Source organism: Sus scrofa, chromosome 14, assembly GCF_054392235.1.
Source record: "Sus scrofa isolate SSC_HxYL_T2T_F1_AM1 chromosome 14, Sscrofa_HxYL_maternal_Yorkshire_Landrace_v2.0, whole genome shotgun sequence".
Taxonomy (NCBI): Eukaryota; Metazoa; Chordata; class Mammalia; order Artiodactyla; family Suidae; genus Sus; species Sus scrofa.
The window spans coordinates 154,895,831-154,908,770 of NC_139396.1; the positions used below are offsets into that span (position 1 = coordinate 154,895,831).

A 12,940-nucleotide genomic window follows, 5' to 3' on the forward strand; every position below is an offset into this window, starting at 1 on the left:
TGAGAACCGGCTCAACTGTCTTGCACTGGCAGGTCTGCTGGGTTCTTGTAACTGGGGAGCTCTCAGGGACAGAGCCATGTGGTCTCAGTATAAATAGGGAAGAAGTGGCGACACCTGCACACGTGTCATCCTTGTGGACACGCCCACACACAGGGGTGTGCACTGCAGCTGCCCCGCCAGTGCCGACCCACACCTGGAGCAGACTGGGGGTTCTTTGTGTGGCTTTGCCCTGAGGGACATGGGACAGCTATTAGAGAGACCGGGCAGCTGGGAGCTCAGACCTCGTCCTGATTCAGCCACTGTTACCCTGTGATGCTGGGCAAGTGCCTTGGTCTCTATGGGCCTTCTTAGTTCCTGTCCTGTCCAGGGTGGTGTGAGACTCATGCAGGTTCACGGAGGTGAAAGTGCAGTAGCTTAACCCCAGGCAGGGCAGCTCCCCAACAGGAGGTCCTGGTGCTTGTGGCCAATCTGTTACCCTTCATCCAGGATGACAGAAAGGGGACAAGAAGAGAAGAAAGCAGGCCTTGTGTCCCAGTCTAGATGGGGAAGGACCCAGTGAGAAAGGCCAGGGTGCTGAGCAGGCACCCCTCCCTCTGAGCAAGCCAAGGCCCCCAGCGCCTCAGCCCCTGCAGCCCTGCTGGCCTGGGCCCCAGGGGGAGGGAGGAGATCAGGTTGCAGCGGCTGGGCTATATAGCCCCAGCCTCCAGGGCCAGGCTCACTGCTGAGGCTGGGGCCAGGCTGCTGAGATGAAGCTGGGCAGCGCCATCCCCTGGGCCTTGCTGCTCAGTACAGGTGAGGCGGGCCCCGCCCTTGCTCCTGGCCCCTCTCTGCTTCCTCTGCAGCTCAGGGGGTCTGTGCAGGGTGCTTGGTGCAGACCCAGAAGCTCTGGGGGTGACAGTCTGCAAGGCACGCCCCTCCAACAAGACACCTGCCTCATGCTGGGCGGGGAGGAGGGGGCCAAGAGCCTGGCCATGACCCTGGGTTTGGAAACCCTTTCTGGGCCCCCTGTCCTTGCCCTCCCTGCCCTCCCTGGGTTCCCTGCCCTCCCTGCCCCCTCCCTCCTGCCTTAGCACAAGTCCCAGGATGCCCTGGGGGGCAGCCAGGGCTCAGCCCCGACCTGGATGAGGAGGTGAAGCAGAGGGGCTTGGGCTTTGGGGTGTCTCAGCAGGGTGACTGTGTGGGTGCTGGAGGGGGGACCCTGGCTTGACCTGAGGGCAGGGGGCATCCGAGGGGGAAGTGGGGCCCTGGAGAAGCCCCCCGCAGGTGGAGGTGCTCTGCCTCTGCCCTAGGATGAGACTTGGCAGCAAGACATGCTGAGGAATGAAGAGCAGGAAGCAGCAGCTCCCAGCAGGGGCTGAGGCTGTGCTGACAGGGACAGCCCCTCCCCTGCAGGGGGCTGGGCGCTGGGACTGCCCAGACCCCCCCAGGGAGACCCGCTCTGATGGTGGATGCTGGGAGGGGCACGGGCGCCCATTCTTCAGGGAAGCGTCTGTCTGCGGCTCCCTGCTGCTCTCTGTGCAGTTCTGTCCCCCCTCATCCTCTGCCCCCTTTTCTGCTCAGGTGCCTCTTCTCATCTGTCCTCACTCTCCTCCCTCCTCCCCCTCCACCTCTCACCTTTGCCCTTTGCACTCAGCTCAGGGGCTGCCCCCTCCCCAGGCTCTCCTCCTCCTCCTTGTTCGCCCCCCTCCCCAGGCACAGGACTGTGGGTGATGACAGGAGTCATGGGGGCCAAGGGGAAGGGCAGGTGTGAGCTCAGGACCCAGGCTCCTGGGCTGAGGACCTGCCTCTCTTCCATGTTCAGGTGGAGCTGTTCTGGGTTTTGGGCAGCTTTTATGGAGAATCAGGTCCATCAGGGCCCTTCCCGCATCTGCTGTTTCTCAAGTGCCTTCAGTTCAAGTCATCAGTTTGCCAGAGTGTTATATTCGGGGTCACACGTCCCAAACTCACACAAGGGGCTGCATGCTTTCTATGTTTTGAAGCCTGGACCTGAGAATCTCACTGGGGAGATGTGGGCCCATCGAGAGACACCCTGTGAAGTGATGGGATGTTTCTGTTCTGCAATTGAGACCTGCTGTAAGGCCAACCTTGATTTACGTTTTTGAGAGCAGACGTGGTAGACACCCCAATGTGGGGAGGTTTCCTTGGTGCTCCCTGATGCAATGCACCTTACGTTCCAGGAGGGGCAGCTGGAGATGGACTGTCAGTGTCCTGGTTAATGTTTATGCTCTTTTGTTTTAAATGGCATATGGAAACATATGGAAGTTCCCAGGCTAGGGGTCGAATTGGACCTGCAGCTGCCAGCCTACGCCACAGCCACAGCCACGCCAGATCTGTGCCCACTTGTCACCTCAGAAGCACAAGCCACCGTGCAGGGAGCCCTCACAAGCTGTGTGATTGCCGTCACGACACTTGATCCTTGCACCCAACTTGGGTCCATGACAAAGCGAAATTCCCACGCATTCAGAGGCCTCGTGGAGTTGAAAATTTTATTCAGAGTTTTTATTGTAATCAGTTGAAAATTTTATTTGGAGTTTTTATTGTAATCTCAAATTCATCATTGGTCTCAAAGAATAGGCAAGAAATGTTCAGGTTCTTTAAGGGCGACCAATCGTCTTGGTTTATGGGAGAAAACACCAAGGGTGTGAGACCAGGAAATTTCCCGGGCTTATGGGACAAGTCCGTCCCCCTCCTGAGAGCTGACTTTTCTGACTGTGGCTCCAGAGAGGGCAGGTTATGGTTGAGTGGGGCTGGACTAGCAAGGAGACCACAGCTGAAGGAGTGCGATTTGGAGGCTGAGCCCCAGACCCGCTGCCCGCCCTTCGCCTGTGAGACCAGGACGGTCCTCGGGATGAGGACAGTGACGCCTCTCCCCTTGCTCAGACCATGCCGGGCGCGCGGGTCCTGTTCCCCGGGGTGTGCAGTTTCCGTCTCTAACTGCCCGCTGTCGTGATGTTTTTCTGTTTTGGTGTCTTTCAGCTACACTGGTTTCAACTGCACAGAATAAAGGTAAATGCAGAAAATATGATGTCCCCACGTCCCCTCCTCACACAGAGATGTGCTCGGAGCTGGAACACACACGGCTGCTCCACAAGGGAATCCAATGTACCGGGAACCCGTTTGGCCAAAAGACCGTGGTTTTCCCCACCTAACAGTCTGCTTCGGTCTTAACTATCCCTAAGCCCACCTCCCCAGGCCTCTGAAGACCCCGACCTGCCCCCCTCCCGAGCCAGCAGCAGCTCAGAGGGAAAGGAGAAGGAGCCTGGTCTCCGCAGCGCAGGCGTCACGGGGGAGGGAGCCCCCCAAGTGGCTGGACTCAGGAGGCCGAGGGGCGGCATCAAGTTCAGGGTCAGAAATGGGACCTCGAGGGAGAGGACAGGGGTCATGGTGAGGGGTCAGGGCAGAGGGCGGGGGCGTCTCCTGTCGGGGCAGGAGGAGGCAGAGTGGGGGTGCATCTGGGGTCCCAGGTCCAGGCCTGGCTGAGCCCCTCAGCGCCTGAGCTCCGCAGGGGCCCCAGGCCTGGGGCAGTGCCCTCTGTCTCCTCACTCCCAGATGTGAGCTGGGGCATCGCTGAGCAGGCGCTGCAGCCCCTCCGTGCAGGTCCCCACAGCGAGTGGGGCTCAGGCTCTGAGGGGTTAGGGTCCTTTGGGGCTGGAGACCCACTTCCTGCTCTTTCTCAGGCTGCAGGAGGATGCCCTGCAGGGGGCCAGGCTGAGGGCTCTGTCTCCATGGGCTCACCTCCCGTTGGAGACACTGTCAATGACAATGAATGGTTTGCTGAAGAAGCAATAAATTCTTCTATTTTCAGTGGTCAAAAGAAATAGTACTAATGGGTATTTTTCTCTACAATTTTTTTTTTTAGGGCCGCACCTGCGGCATATGGAGGGTCCCAGGCTAGGGGTCAAATCGGAGCTACAGCTGTCAGCCTACACCACAGCCACGGCAATGAGGGATCCAAGCCACGTCTGCAGCCTGCACCATAGCTCATGGCAACACTGGATCCTTAACCCCCTGAGGCCAGGGATCGAACCCACATCCTCATGGATCCTAGTCAGGTTTTTTAACCTCTGAGCCATGAACAGAACGCCCCCCTCTAAGATTCTGAAAAGAGTAAAACGTTAAAACCGTGTTGTTGTGCATCATTAGACTTGGAGGATGGATGCTGGGTTGTGACTGGGGGATGTGGAGAAAGGACAATCCACAGGGCTGCAGGGCTCAGGGATGGCGCAGCCTCCCCAGGGGCCGGGTGCTGCTTCTGGGCACCTGAATCCTCTCTCCTGTTGCAGGGCCTCATAAATGTGGGGGTGTCCTCAGAGACCTCTCTGGAAGGATCTCCACTTATGAAGGGCCGAAAACTGATTGCATCTGGACCATCCTGGCAAAACCGGGCAGCAGAGTTTTTGTGGCAATACCGTATCTCAAGTGAGTGCTCAGGGTGTGAGTCTCCTTGGCTGATGCTGTCATTTTAAGGGAAGGGGTCGCCCTTGGCCTCCTCCGGTTCACCCTGAACCATCCCGCCCACTCATCCACACACATCCTGACTCCCTTCCTCTCCCCTGGACACCCTTCAATGGCTCTGCCCTGGATAAAGTTTGCTCTCCTTACATGGACCTCCCAGCCCTCAGGACACCCCTGGATCCCCCTCCCTTCTCACCTCTTCCCCTCCCCCACCCTCTCTGAGCTGAGCCATCGCACCCTGAGCTGGGGACCCAGCACCCTGTGGGGCAGCTCCGAGCCTTTACTCCCACGGTCCCCTCGGCCTGGAATCATCCCCCACCTCTTCCGGACTCACCTGCCTGCTGCTTAGAGGCCTCATGTCCTGTTTCATGATTTTACTCAAGGACATACCCGATACCCCTTTTCTGACTCCGTCCACAGGAGGACAGATCTGTCTCTGATGTGTCCCCATCCCTGACCCCATGCCAAACTTGGGGTGGAATTCACAGCATTATATTATTCCTGCCAAGTCTTGGTCTGCCTTTCCTGGAATGGGCGACTTAAAAAAAAAACTAATGAATGAAGAATAAATAAACAGTTGAAAGAGTGAATGAAATATAAAGGTCTTAGAGGAATTACCAATGCAGCAATAAGTCACAGTTTCTATACTAGGTTTGTTTTCATAGATTTTGACATGGAAGCTTCATTTCCATCAATTTCAGACCAAGTGACATAGGTGACAGTGGTGGCTGAGCTGGGTCAGGTTACCTTGTAACTCAGGACCCCTGCCCCTCCAGACATAGGGTGAGGACCCCCACCAGGCTCTGGGGCTGCTCGGCAGCATGAGGACAACTAGAGATGCTGCCTCACAGCAGGGCTGAGACCGTCTCCCCAGACCACATCAGGGGGAGGGGGTCAGGCATTTCCTGCATCACCATTTCTAGAAGGGGCAGAGCGATGGGTTATTCTGAAAACTTCCCCTTATTGTCCAGTGGACTTTTGCAAAGACTGATTTTGGATCTGACCATCCTTGGCTCCAAGGAAGGAATCAGTCTGTCCCAGAGCAAAGTGGCATAAAGTCAGCCAAGTGTGTGTCCTGGTGAGACGTCCCTGCCGTGTCCTGTTTTAGCCCAGAAAGGCCCAGGCCCCTCCTGTGTGGGGGACACGCTGGTGGCTAAGTGAGGATGACAGGCTGGGGTCAGGTCTGAGGGGCAGGAGACAGAGACGGGAAGCCTGAGCAGGAGGGTGACAATCCACGTGCACTTGGCCCAAGGACGTGGAGGTGGACGCCCCTCTCGCCTCTGCTGGTCCTGGAGGCCAAGCTGGGGGGCTGGGCCCCATGTATCGGGATGCAGGAGGGGAGCCAGCAGTGGTGTCACATGCCATGTCTGAGGCCCCTCCTGACACAGTGGCTGTTACCCAAGGAAACAGTCCACAGGGTGGGCTGTGTCGTGACACTCAAGTGGCCTGAGGGACAGTGACTCCTGATCCCAGCGTCCTGCGTGGGCTTCCCTGAGCCATAAGTGGGGCTGCCCAGGGGATGTGGGAGTCCCCTGCAGCCCAGGTGGAGGCAAGTCCTCAGGGGGAGGCGGGAGGGTCCTGGGCGACTGTCCCCTCTTCCGAAGGCTGACTCTCCTTCTCTGGAGGCACCAGGCCTGGAAGGTCTGCTGAGCAGAGGGGTGTGACTGTGTCGAGTCCCAGGAGGGGGCGGCTGCCTGCCGGAGGGACCAGGATCCCAAACGCTGATGCTGCCTTTCCCTCTGCCCACCAGCCTCGCCTGCGGGAAGGAGTACGTGGAAGTCCAAGATGGACTGCCAGGTGCTGGTAATTATGGGAAGCTCTGTTCAGGTATAGGCCTCACCTATCAATCTTCTTCCAATGCCTTGAGCATCAAGTACAGCAGAACGGCTGGCCACTCGGCATCTTCTTTTGACATATATTACTATGGGGATTCATAAGGTATGTGTCGGGGGCAGGATGCCTGCTCATGCACCTTCTCCAGTTGGTGCATGGCTGTGTGGGAGCTGGGTGTGAGGCTGCCTACATGATGTTAGATAAGATTGGCGGAGTTCCGTCGTGGCGCAGTGGTTAACGAATCCGACTAGGAACCATGAGGTTGCGGGTTCGGACCCTGCCCTTGCTCAGTGGGTTAACGATCTGGCGTTGCCGTGAGCTGTGGTGTAGGTTGCAGACGCAGCTCGGATCCCGCGTTGCTGTGGCTCTGGTGTAGGTCGGTGGCTACAGCTCCGATTCAGCCCCTAGCCTGGGAACCTCCATATGCCGCGGGAGCGGCCCAAGAAATAGCAACAACAACAACAACAACAACAAAAAAGAGAGAGACAAAAGACAAAAAAAAAAAAAAAAAAAAATTTAGATAAGATTGGCCATCCCTGGGTGGGGACGTCCGTGCGATCAGTGAGCCTCTGCAGAAACAGACACCAGTTCTATCGCAGCATCTCTGTCTCCCCGATCTTGGGATTGGGAAGACCAGATATGAGAATTCTTTAACAAATTTTATTTTTCCATTGATAGTGTCTCAGATTTCCCCCAATATAATATTTCCCTTTCTTGATCTTATAGCAAAACCTTTGATATTTTAGTGTATATATTTAAAATGTGCAATGCACATAGTATGCTATACTAAATGTATATTTAGCAGATATGTATATATATTGCAGATGTTGATAAGTAAAAAAGATACATGGTTATGGGAGAAGGTACCTATGTGGCATACTATATGAAATGTACATTATGTTCATTATACAAATATTAATATTAATTATAATTTATATATTATAATATACTACATAATATTAATATATTAATGTATTATGCGATATACACTCTAAATATATAACCCAGGGAAAACCAGACACAGTGCCTCAAAATTGTGTCTTTTATATCTAGTGATAGCTGAATTCTCCCCCAACTTATTAATTCAAAGAAAATGCTTGTTAAATTGACTTAACCAAAATCTACTTAAATTGCTCTCCATCTGACAGATTAGTGATCTTTGCCTCACACCTAGGGGTGGACAATCATTGCAAATGAGAACAATCTTCTTTGAAGACTTCCAGAATCAACTGACCATGAGAAGAGACATCTCCTGGTCATCTGTCTGGTCACTCCGTCAATACTCCCACCCCAACCTCTCCAGTCTTCTGTCTCTTCCCTGCAAGAGTAAATTTCTTACTCGTGAGCTTTTGATGTTGCCAGTCTCGTGGTTTGATCATTCTGCTAACTGCTATAAACATTTTGAATAAAGGCTCTTTACCTGAGCCTGAGTTTGTTTGTTGGTTGTGTTTTTGTTTTTGTTTTTTTAGTTTAAATTGGACAAGTTGGATCCTCAGGCATCAGTAAGAGTGGTTGGAACCCATTCTGAAGGTCTTTAAAATAAGAGGGATTCTCATTTGTTTGAGGCTTGCCTATTTTTCTCGCCTTCACAAGAAAAACTTCTACCCACACAGAAAGGGGATGCTATCCTGGCTTTCTGCTAAACTTTCTGGCCATGTGGCGGATGATAAAAGACATTAGGTGATGATGTGTTAAATTTCCTCTGATTCCCACTAGCCAACAGTAGATTTTACTACACTGGGGTCTCCTTAAAAGTTATGAAAAGAATAAAAGTAAAGCCCACATTATTTGTGGGGTCATCAGACTCATGCAGTACATGACATTCGTACATAGCATCCTTCTGAATAGCACAACCCCCAAAGCTGAAGATACCCTCAACTGTATGCCCTCTTATTTCCTTTGGAGATCTGAAGGTTTGAGGGTCTCTTCGCAAACTTTTGGGCAGGGCCACCAACTCCCTGTAGAACAACATTACAAGTGTCTGAACTATCCTGATGAGAACAACTCAGAGAGTCATAATGGGATTTTGTTTTCTCAAACGAGTTCTCAGGAGGTGGGTTTTCTTTGCTTACGGTGTAGATTCTAGGAAAGAGTCTATCTTGATCTCTTCTACTTCATCCTCTGCCATCCAGCACAAGCACCTAAACACAATCCAAATTCCATTTTCACTTCCCTTTGAAAGCACATCTATGGATTCAAGTATTCGATATTCTGAAAAAACTAAAACTGAAGACATTAAGACAGCTGTTAACAAACCCAACTAGGATCCATGAGGATGAGGGTTCCATCCCTGGCCTCGCTCAGTAGGTTAAGGATCTGGCGTTGCTGTGAGCTATGGTATAAGGAACAGACAGCTCAGATCCTGTGTTGCTGTGTCTGTGTTGTAGGTTGGCAGCTGTAGCTCTAATTCAACCCCTAGCCTGGGAGCTTCCATATGCTGTGGGTTCAGCCCTAAAAAAAAAAAAAAAAAATAAGAGTAGTTGCTAAAACAATCAGTAGTGTTCATCAGTGGAGGGGTAGTGATGAGTATGTGGAGCATGGAGGATTTTTCGTCCCATGAAAATATTCTGTAAAATATAATATTATAATGATGGGTATATATCATTATACTTTTGTCCAAACCCTTAGTTGTTCAATATCAAGAATGAACCCTTTTTAAACTATGGACTTCAGATGATTATGATGTTTCAATTTTGATTCAGCAATTGTAACACTTTTTCCATTCTGGTGAGTGATGATGATAATACAGGGGGCTGTTCATTTGTGAGGCATGGGGCATGTGAAAAATCTTTGCACCTCTCTCTCAAGTTTACTGTGCAGCTGAAAATATTCTTTTAAAGTCTCATTAAAACAAGGGTAATGAGACAGACTTCTTTAAAAATGTTTTATCTATTCATTAATTCTTTGATCCAACAAGTATTTATTGTTTGCCTAAAAAATGGAATTAATAACCATAATTCCTGTTTTATAAAGAAATATAAATCTCAACAAAGTGGGTATAAAGGGAACATACCCCAACATAATAAAGGTCATATGTGAGAAGCCCATCATACTCAAGGGTGGAAAGCAGAAAGTGTTTCCTCTAAGATCAGAAACAAGGCAAGGATGCCCACTGTCACCACTTTTATTCAATGTAGTATTAGAATTCCTAGCCACACCAATCAGACAAGAAACATACATAAAAGGAAACCAAATTGGAGTTCCCATTATGACACAGTGGTTAACAAATCTGACTAGGAACCATGAGGTTGCGGGTTCGATCCCTGACCTTGCTCAGTGGGTTAAGGATCTGGCATTGCCATGAGCTGTAGTGTGGATTACAGACTCAACTCGGATCCCGCATTGCTGTGGCTCTGGTGTAGGCCAGCAGCTACAGCTCCAATTCAACCCCTAGCCTGGGAAACTCCATATGCCACGGGAGCAGCCTAAGAAATGGCAAAAAGACAAAAAAAAAAAAAAAAAAAAAAAAAAAAAAAAAGGAAACGAAATTGGAAGGGAAAAAGTAAAACTGTCATTCTTTCTAGATGACATCATAGTGTGCATAGAAAATCTAAAGACTCCATCCAAGTAACACTAGAACTCATCAATGAATTTAGTAAAGTTTCAGGGTACAAAATTAATGTACAGGAGTTCCCTGGTGGCTCAGCTGGTGAAGGATCTGGCATTGTCACTGCTATGACTTGGGTTGCTGCTGTGTTGTGGGTTTGATCCCTGGCTCAGGAGCTTCCAATCCATGAACATGGTATATTTTTCCACCTATTTGTGTTGTCTTCAGTTTCTTTCATTAGTGCCTCATCGTTTTCTGAGTACAGGACTTTTACCACTTGAGGTTTATTCTTAGGTATTTTATTCTTTTCAATATGATTGTGAATAGGATTGTTTTCTTAATTTCCCTGATAGTTTGTTGTTAGTGTATATGAGTGCAACATATTTCTGTATATTAATTTGGGGTTTTTGTTTGTTTGTTTTTTGGCTGCACCTATAGCATGCAGAAGCTAGGCCAGCAGCTATAGCTCTGATTCGATCCATAGCCTGGGAGCTTCCATAAGCCATGGATGTGGCCCTAAAAAGACAAAAATAATGAAAAATTAAAATATATAAACAACTTATTCAACTCCGTATCAAAAAACAAACCACCTGATTTAAAAGTGGGCAGAAGACCTGAATAGATATTTTTTCAAAGACACACAGATTGCCACCAGGCAAAGGAAAAGATGCTCAACATCATTAATCATTGGAGAAATGCAAATAAAACCCCCAAGAGATGTCACATCACACCTGTCAGAATGACTATCAGCAAAAAGACAACAAATAACAAATGCTGACAAGAATATAGAAAAAAGGAAATCCTCGTATACAGTTGGTGGGAATGTAAATTGGGGCAGCCATTATGGGGAACAGTATAACTATTTCTCAAGAAACTAAAAAGAGAACTACTAAATAATTCAACAATTCCACTCCTGGGTATGTATATCACTCTGCCTAAACCTACAAAAAACTAAAGGCAAAGATACATTCAGTACAATGTTCATTGAAGCATTATTTATAATTGCCAAGATATGGAAGCAAACTAAGTGTCCCTCAACGGGTGAGTAGCTAAAGAAGCTATGAATGGAATACTACTCAGTCATAAAAAAGAATGAACTTTTGTCACTTGCAGCAACACAAATGGACTTGTAGATTATTCTGCTAAGTGAAATAAGTCAGACAGAAAAAGACAGATAGTTTATGATATCTCTAAATGCAGAATCAAGAATAAAAGTAACCGGAGTTCCCGTCGTGGCGCAGTGGTTAACGAATCCGACTAGGAACCATGAGGTTGCGGGTTCGGTCCCTGCCCTTGCTCAGTGGGTTAACGATCCGGCGTTGCCGTGAGCTGTGGTGTAGGTTGCAGACGCGGCTCGGATCCCGCGTTGCTGTGGCTCTGGCGTAGGCCGGTGGCTACAGCTCCGATTCAACCCCTAGCCTGGGAACCTCCATATGCCGCGGGAGCGGCCCAAGAAATAGCAACAACAATAATGCCGCGGGAGTGGCCCGAGAAATAGCAACAACAACAACAATAACAACAACAACAAAAGACAAAAAAAAAAAAAAAAAAAAAAAGAATAAAAGTAACCAATGTACATAATAAGAAAGAAACAGACTCAGAGATAGAGAATAAAATAGTGGTTACCAGTGAGGTGAGAAAAGGGGGAAAGAGCATGATAAGGGTAATGGATTAGGGGGTGGAAACTGTTATGCATAAATACATAAGCTACAAGGATATATAGTACAACGTGGGGCTATACTCAACATTTTATAATAACTCCATATGAAATACACCCTTTAAAATTGTGAATCGCTATGCTGTACACCTGAAACTTACATTTATCATACATTAGCTATGCCTCGCAAACAAACGCATTGAAAAATAAATCAGATTAAAGTTTACCAAAGGCAGTGGGTGTGGGGAGGGTGAATTGGATGAAGGAAGTCCAAAGGTTCAAACTCCCAGTTTTAAAATAAATATAAGTTTAAAAAAATTGTTCCTATGTCTTTAATTTAGTTATCTATATGAGTTGAGGGGTATTCACCAAACTTATTGTGAGAGTCATTTCATGATGTATGTAGGGAAAATCATTCTGCTGTACCCCTTAAATAAAAACAGTCCTGCATGCCAATTTTATTATGATAAAACTGGAGAGGAAAAAAAGGTAATACAGTGATCTTAAAATTAAAATAGGCTGACAGATGCCCTGACACGGATCCAGAGAATGAAAAAAAAAAAAAAAGTTTTCTGGTCCAAAAGACCATAGTTCCAGACAATTTTACAAGGAAATACCACTGCCTTCAATCATTGTTATCTTATTCAAAATATCTTAGTAGAAGGAAAAAGGCCACCCAACTCATTTTACAAATTTAGAATAATCTGCTATAAGTAAAATCTGATATGAGTACTGGGCAAGAACAGTACAGGAAAGAAATGTTTGGCAATCTAGTTTATGAATATAGATGTACAATAAGATCAGATAGAGTAGGAAGTTCCCAATGTGGCTCGGTGCGTTAAGAACTTGATTAATATCCATGAGGATGTGGGTTTGATCCCTGGCCTTGCTCAGTGGGTTAAGGATCGAGAGTTGCCACAAGCTACAGTGTAGGTCACAGATGAGGCTCAGATCCAGTACTGCTGTGGCTGTGATGTAGGCTGGCAGGTGCAACTCTGATTTGACCCCTAGCCCTGGGAAATGCATTATGCCCTAAAAAGAAAAAATTAAAAAAAAAATAGAATAGGACAGAACTTTGTAACAGAATTTGGTAGTATAAAAATATTCTTAAAAAGTAAGAATTTATACTAAGGATGAAAAGATAAATCAAAAATCAGAAAATCTATTAAAGCAATTTCTCAGATTGATAGAATAAGCACTGAAATTCATATTAACATCTCAAAGGATACAAAAAAGATTCGATTGAACCCGACTGAATTGCTGTTGATGATGTAAACAAACTCTTTGACACTGGTCATGGGAGGAAACAAGTTTAATGTCATAAACTCAACTATTAAAAATACTCCAGCAAAACATCTTTCCTGTTGAGATTTCAGAAGCGATCCGTTGATGTCAAGAGCAGGACCGAATGGCTATCACCAGTCGTAAACACTGGTATTGGAGGCTTT

At 48.2% G+C, this 12,940-nt stretch overlaps 1 protein-coding gene across 7 annotated transcripts; it reads left to right on the plus strand.

The window, feature by feature from the left end:
* The first annotated feature begins 715 nt into the window (after window positions 1–715).
* Window positions 716–7,718, plus strand: AQN-1 (protein). Of its 7 annotated transcripts, none has more exons than NM_001025210.1 (5): window positions 716–792; window positions 2,977–3,006; window positions 4,284–4,419; window positions 6,206–6,393; window positions 7,437–7,712. In NM_001025210.1, exons 1-4 carry the CDS (start codon window positions 747–749, stop codon window positions 6,390–6,392), a joined length of 399 nt encoding a protein of 132 aa, NP_001020381.1. In that variant the 5' UTR covers window positions 716–746; the 3' UTR covers window position 6,393; window positions 7,437–7,712. The 7 variants fall into 7 exon arrangements, with proteins under 7 accessions (NP_001020381.1, XP_005655871.1, XP_084849232.1 ...); XM_005655814.3 differs by having other exon boundaries at window positions 718–792; window positions 7,463–7,718; XM_084993106.1 differs by having other exon boundaries at window positions 718–792; window positions 6,206–6,258; window positions 7,437–7,718.
* Window positions 7,719–12,940: the final 5,222 nt, after the last annotated feature.

Coding starts and splice junctions, on each gene's coding strand:
- AQN-1 (NM_001025210.1), top strand. CDS start 747: ATGAAGCTGGGCAGCGCCATCCCCTGGGCCTTGCTGCTCAGTACAG. Junction 793..2,976: donor GGCCTTGCTGCTCAGTACAG/GTGAGGCGGGCC, acceptor GGTGTCTTTCAG/CTACACTGGTTTCAACTGCA. Junction 3,007..4,283: donor TTCAACTGCACAGAATAAAG/GTAAATGCAGAA, acceptor CTCCTGTTGCAG/GGCCTCATAAATGTGGGGGT.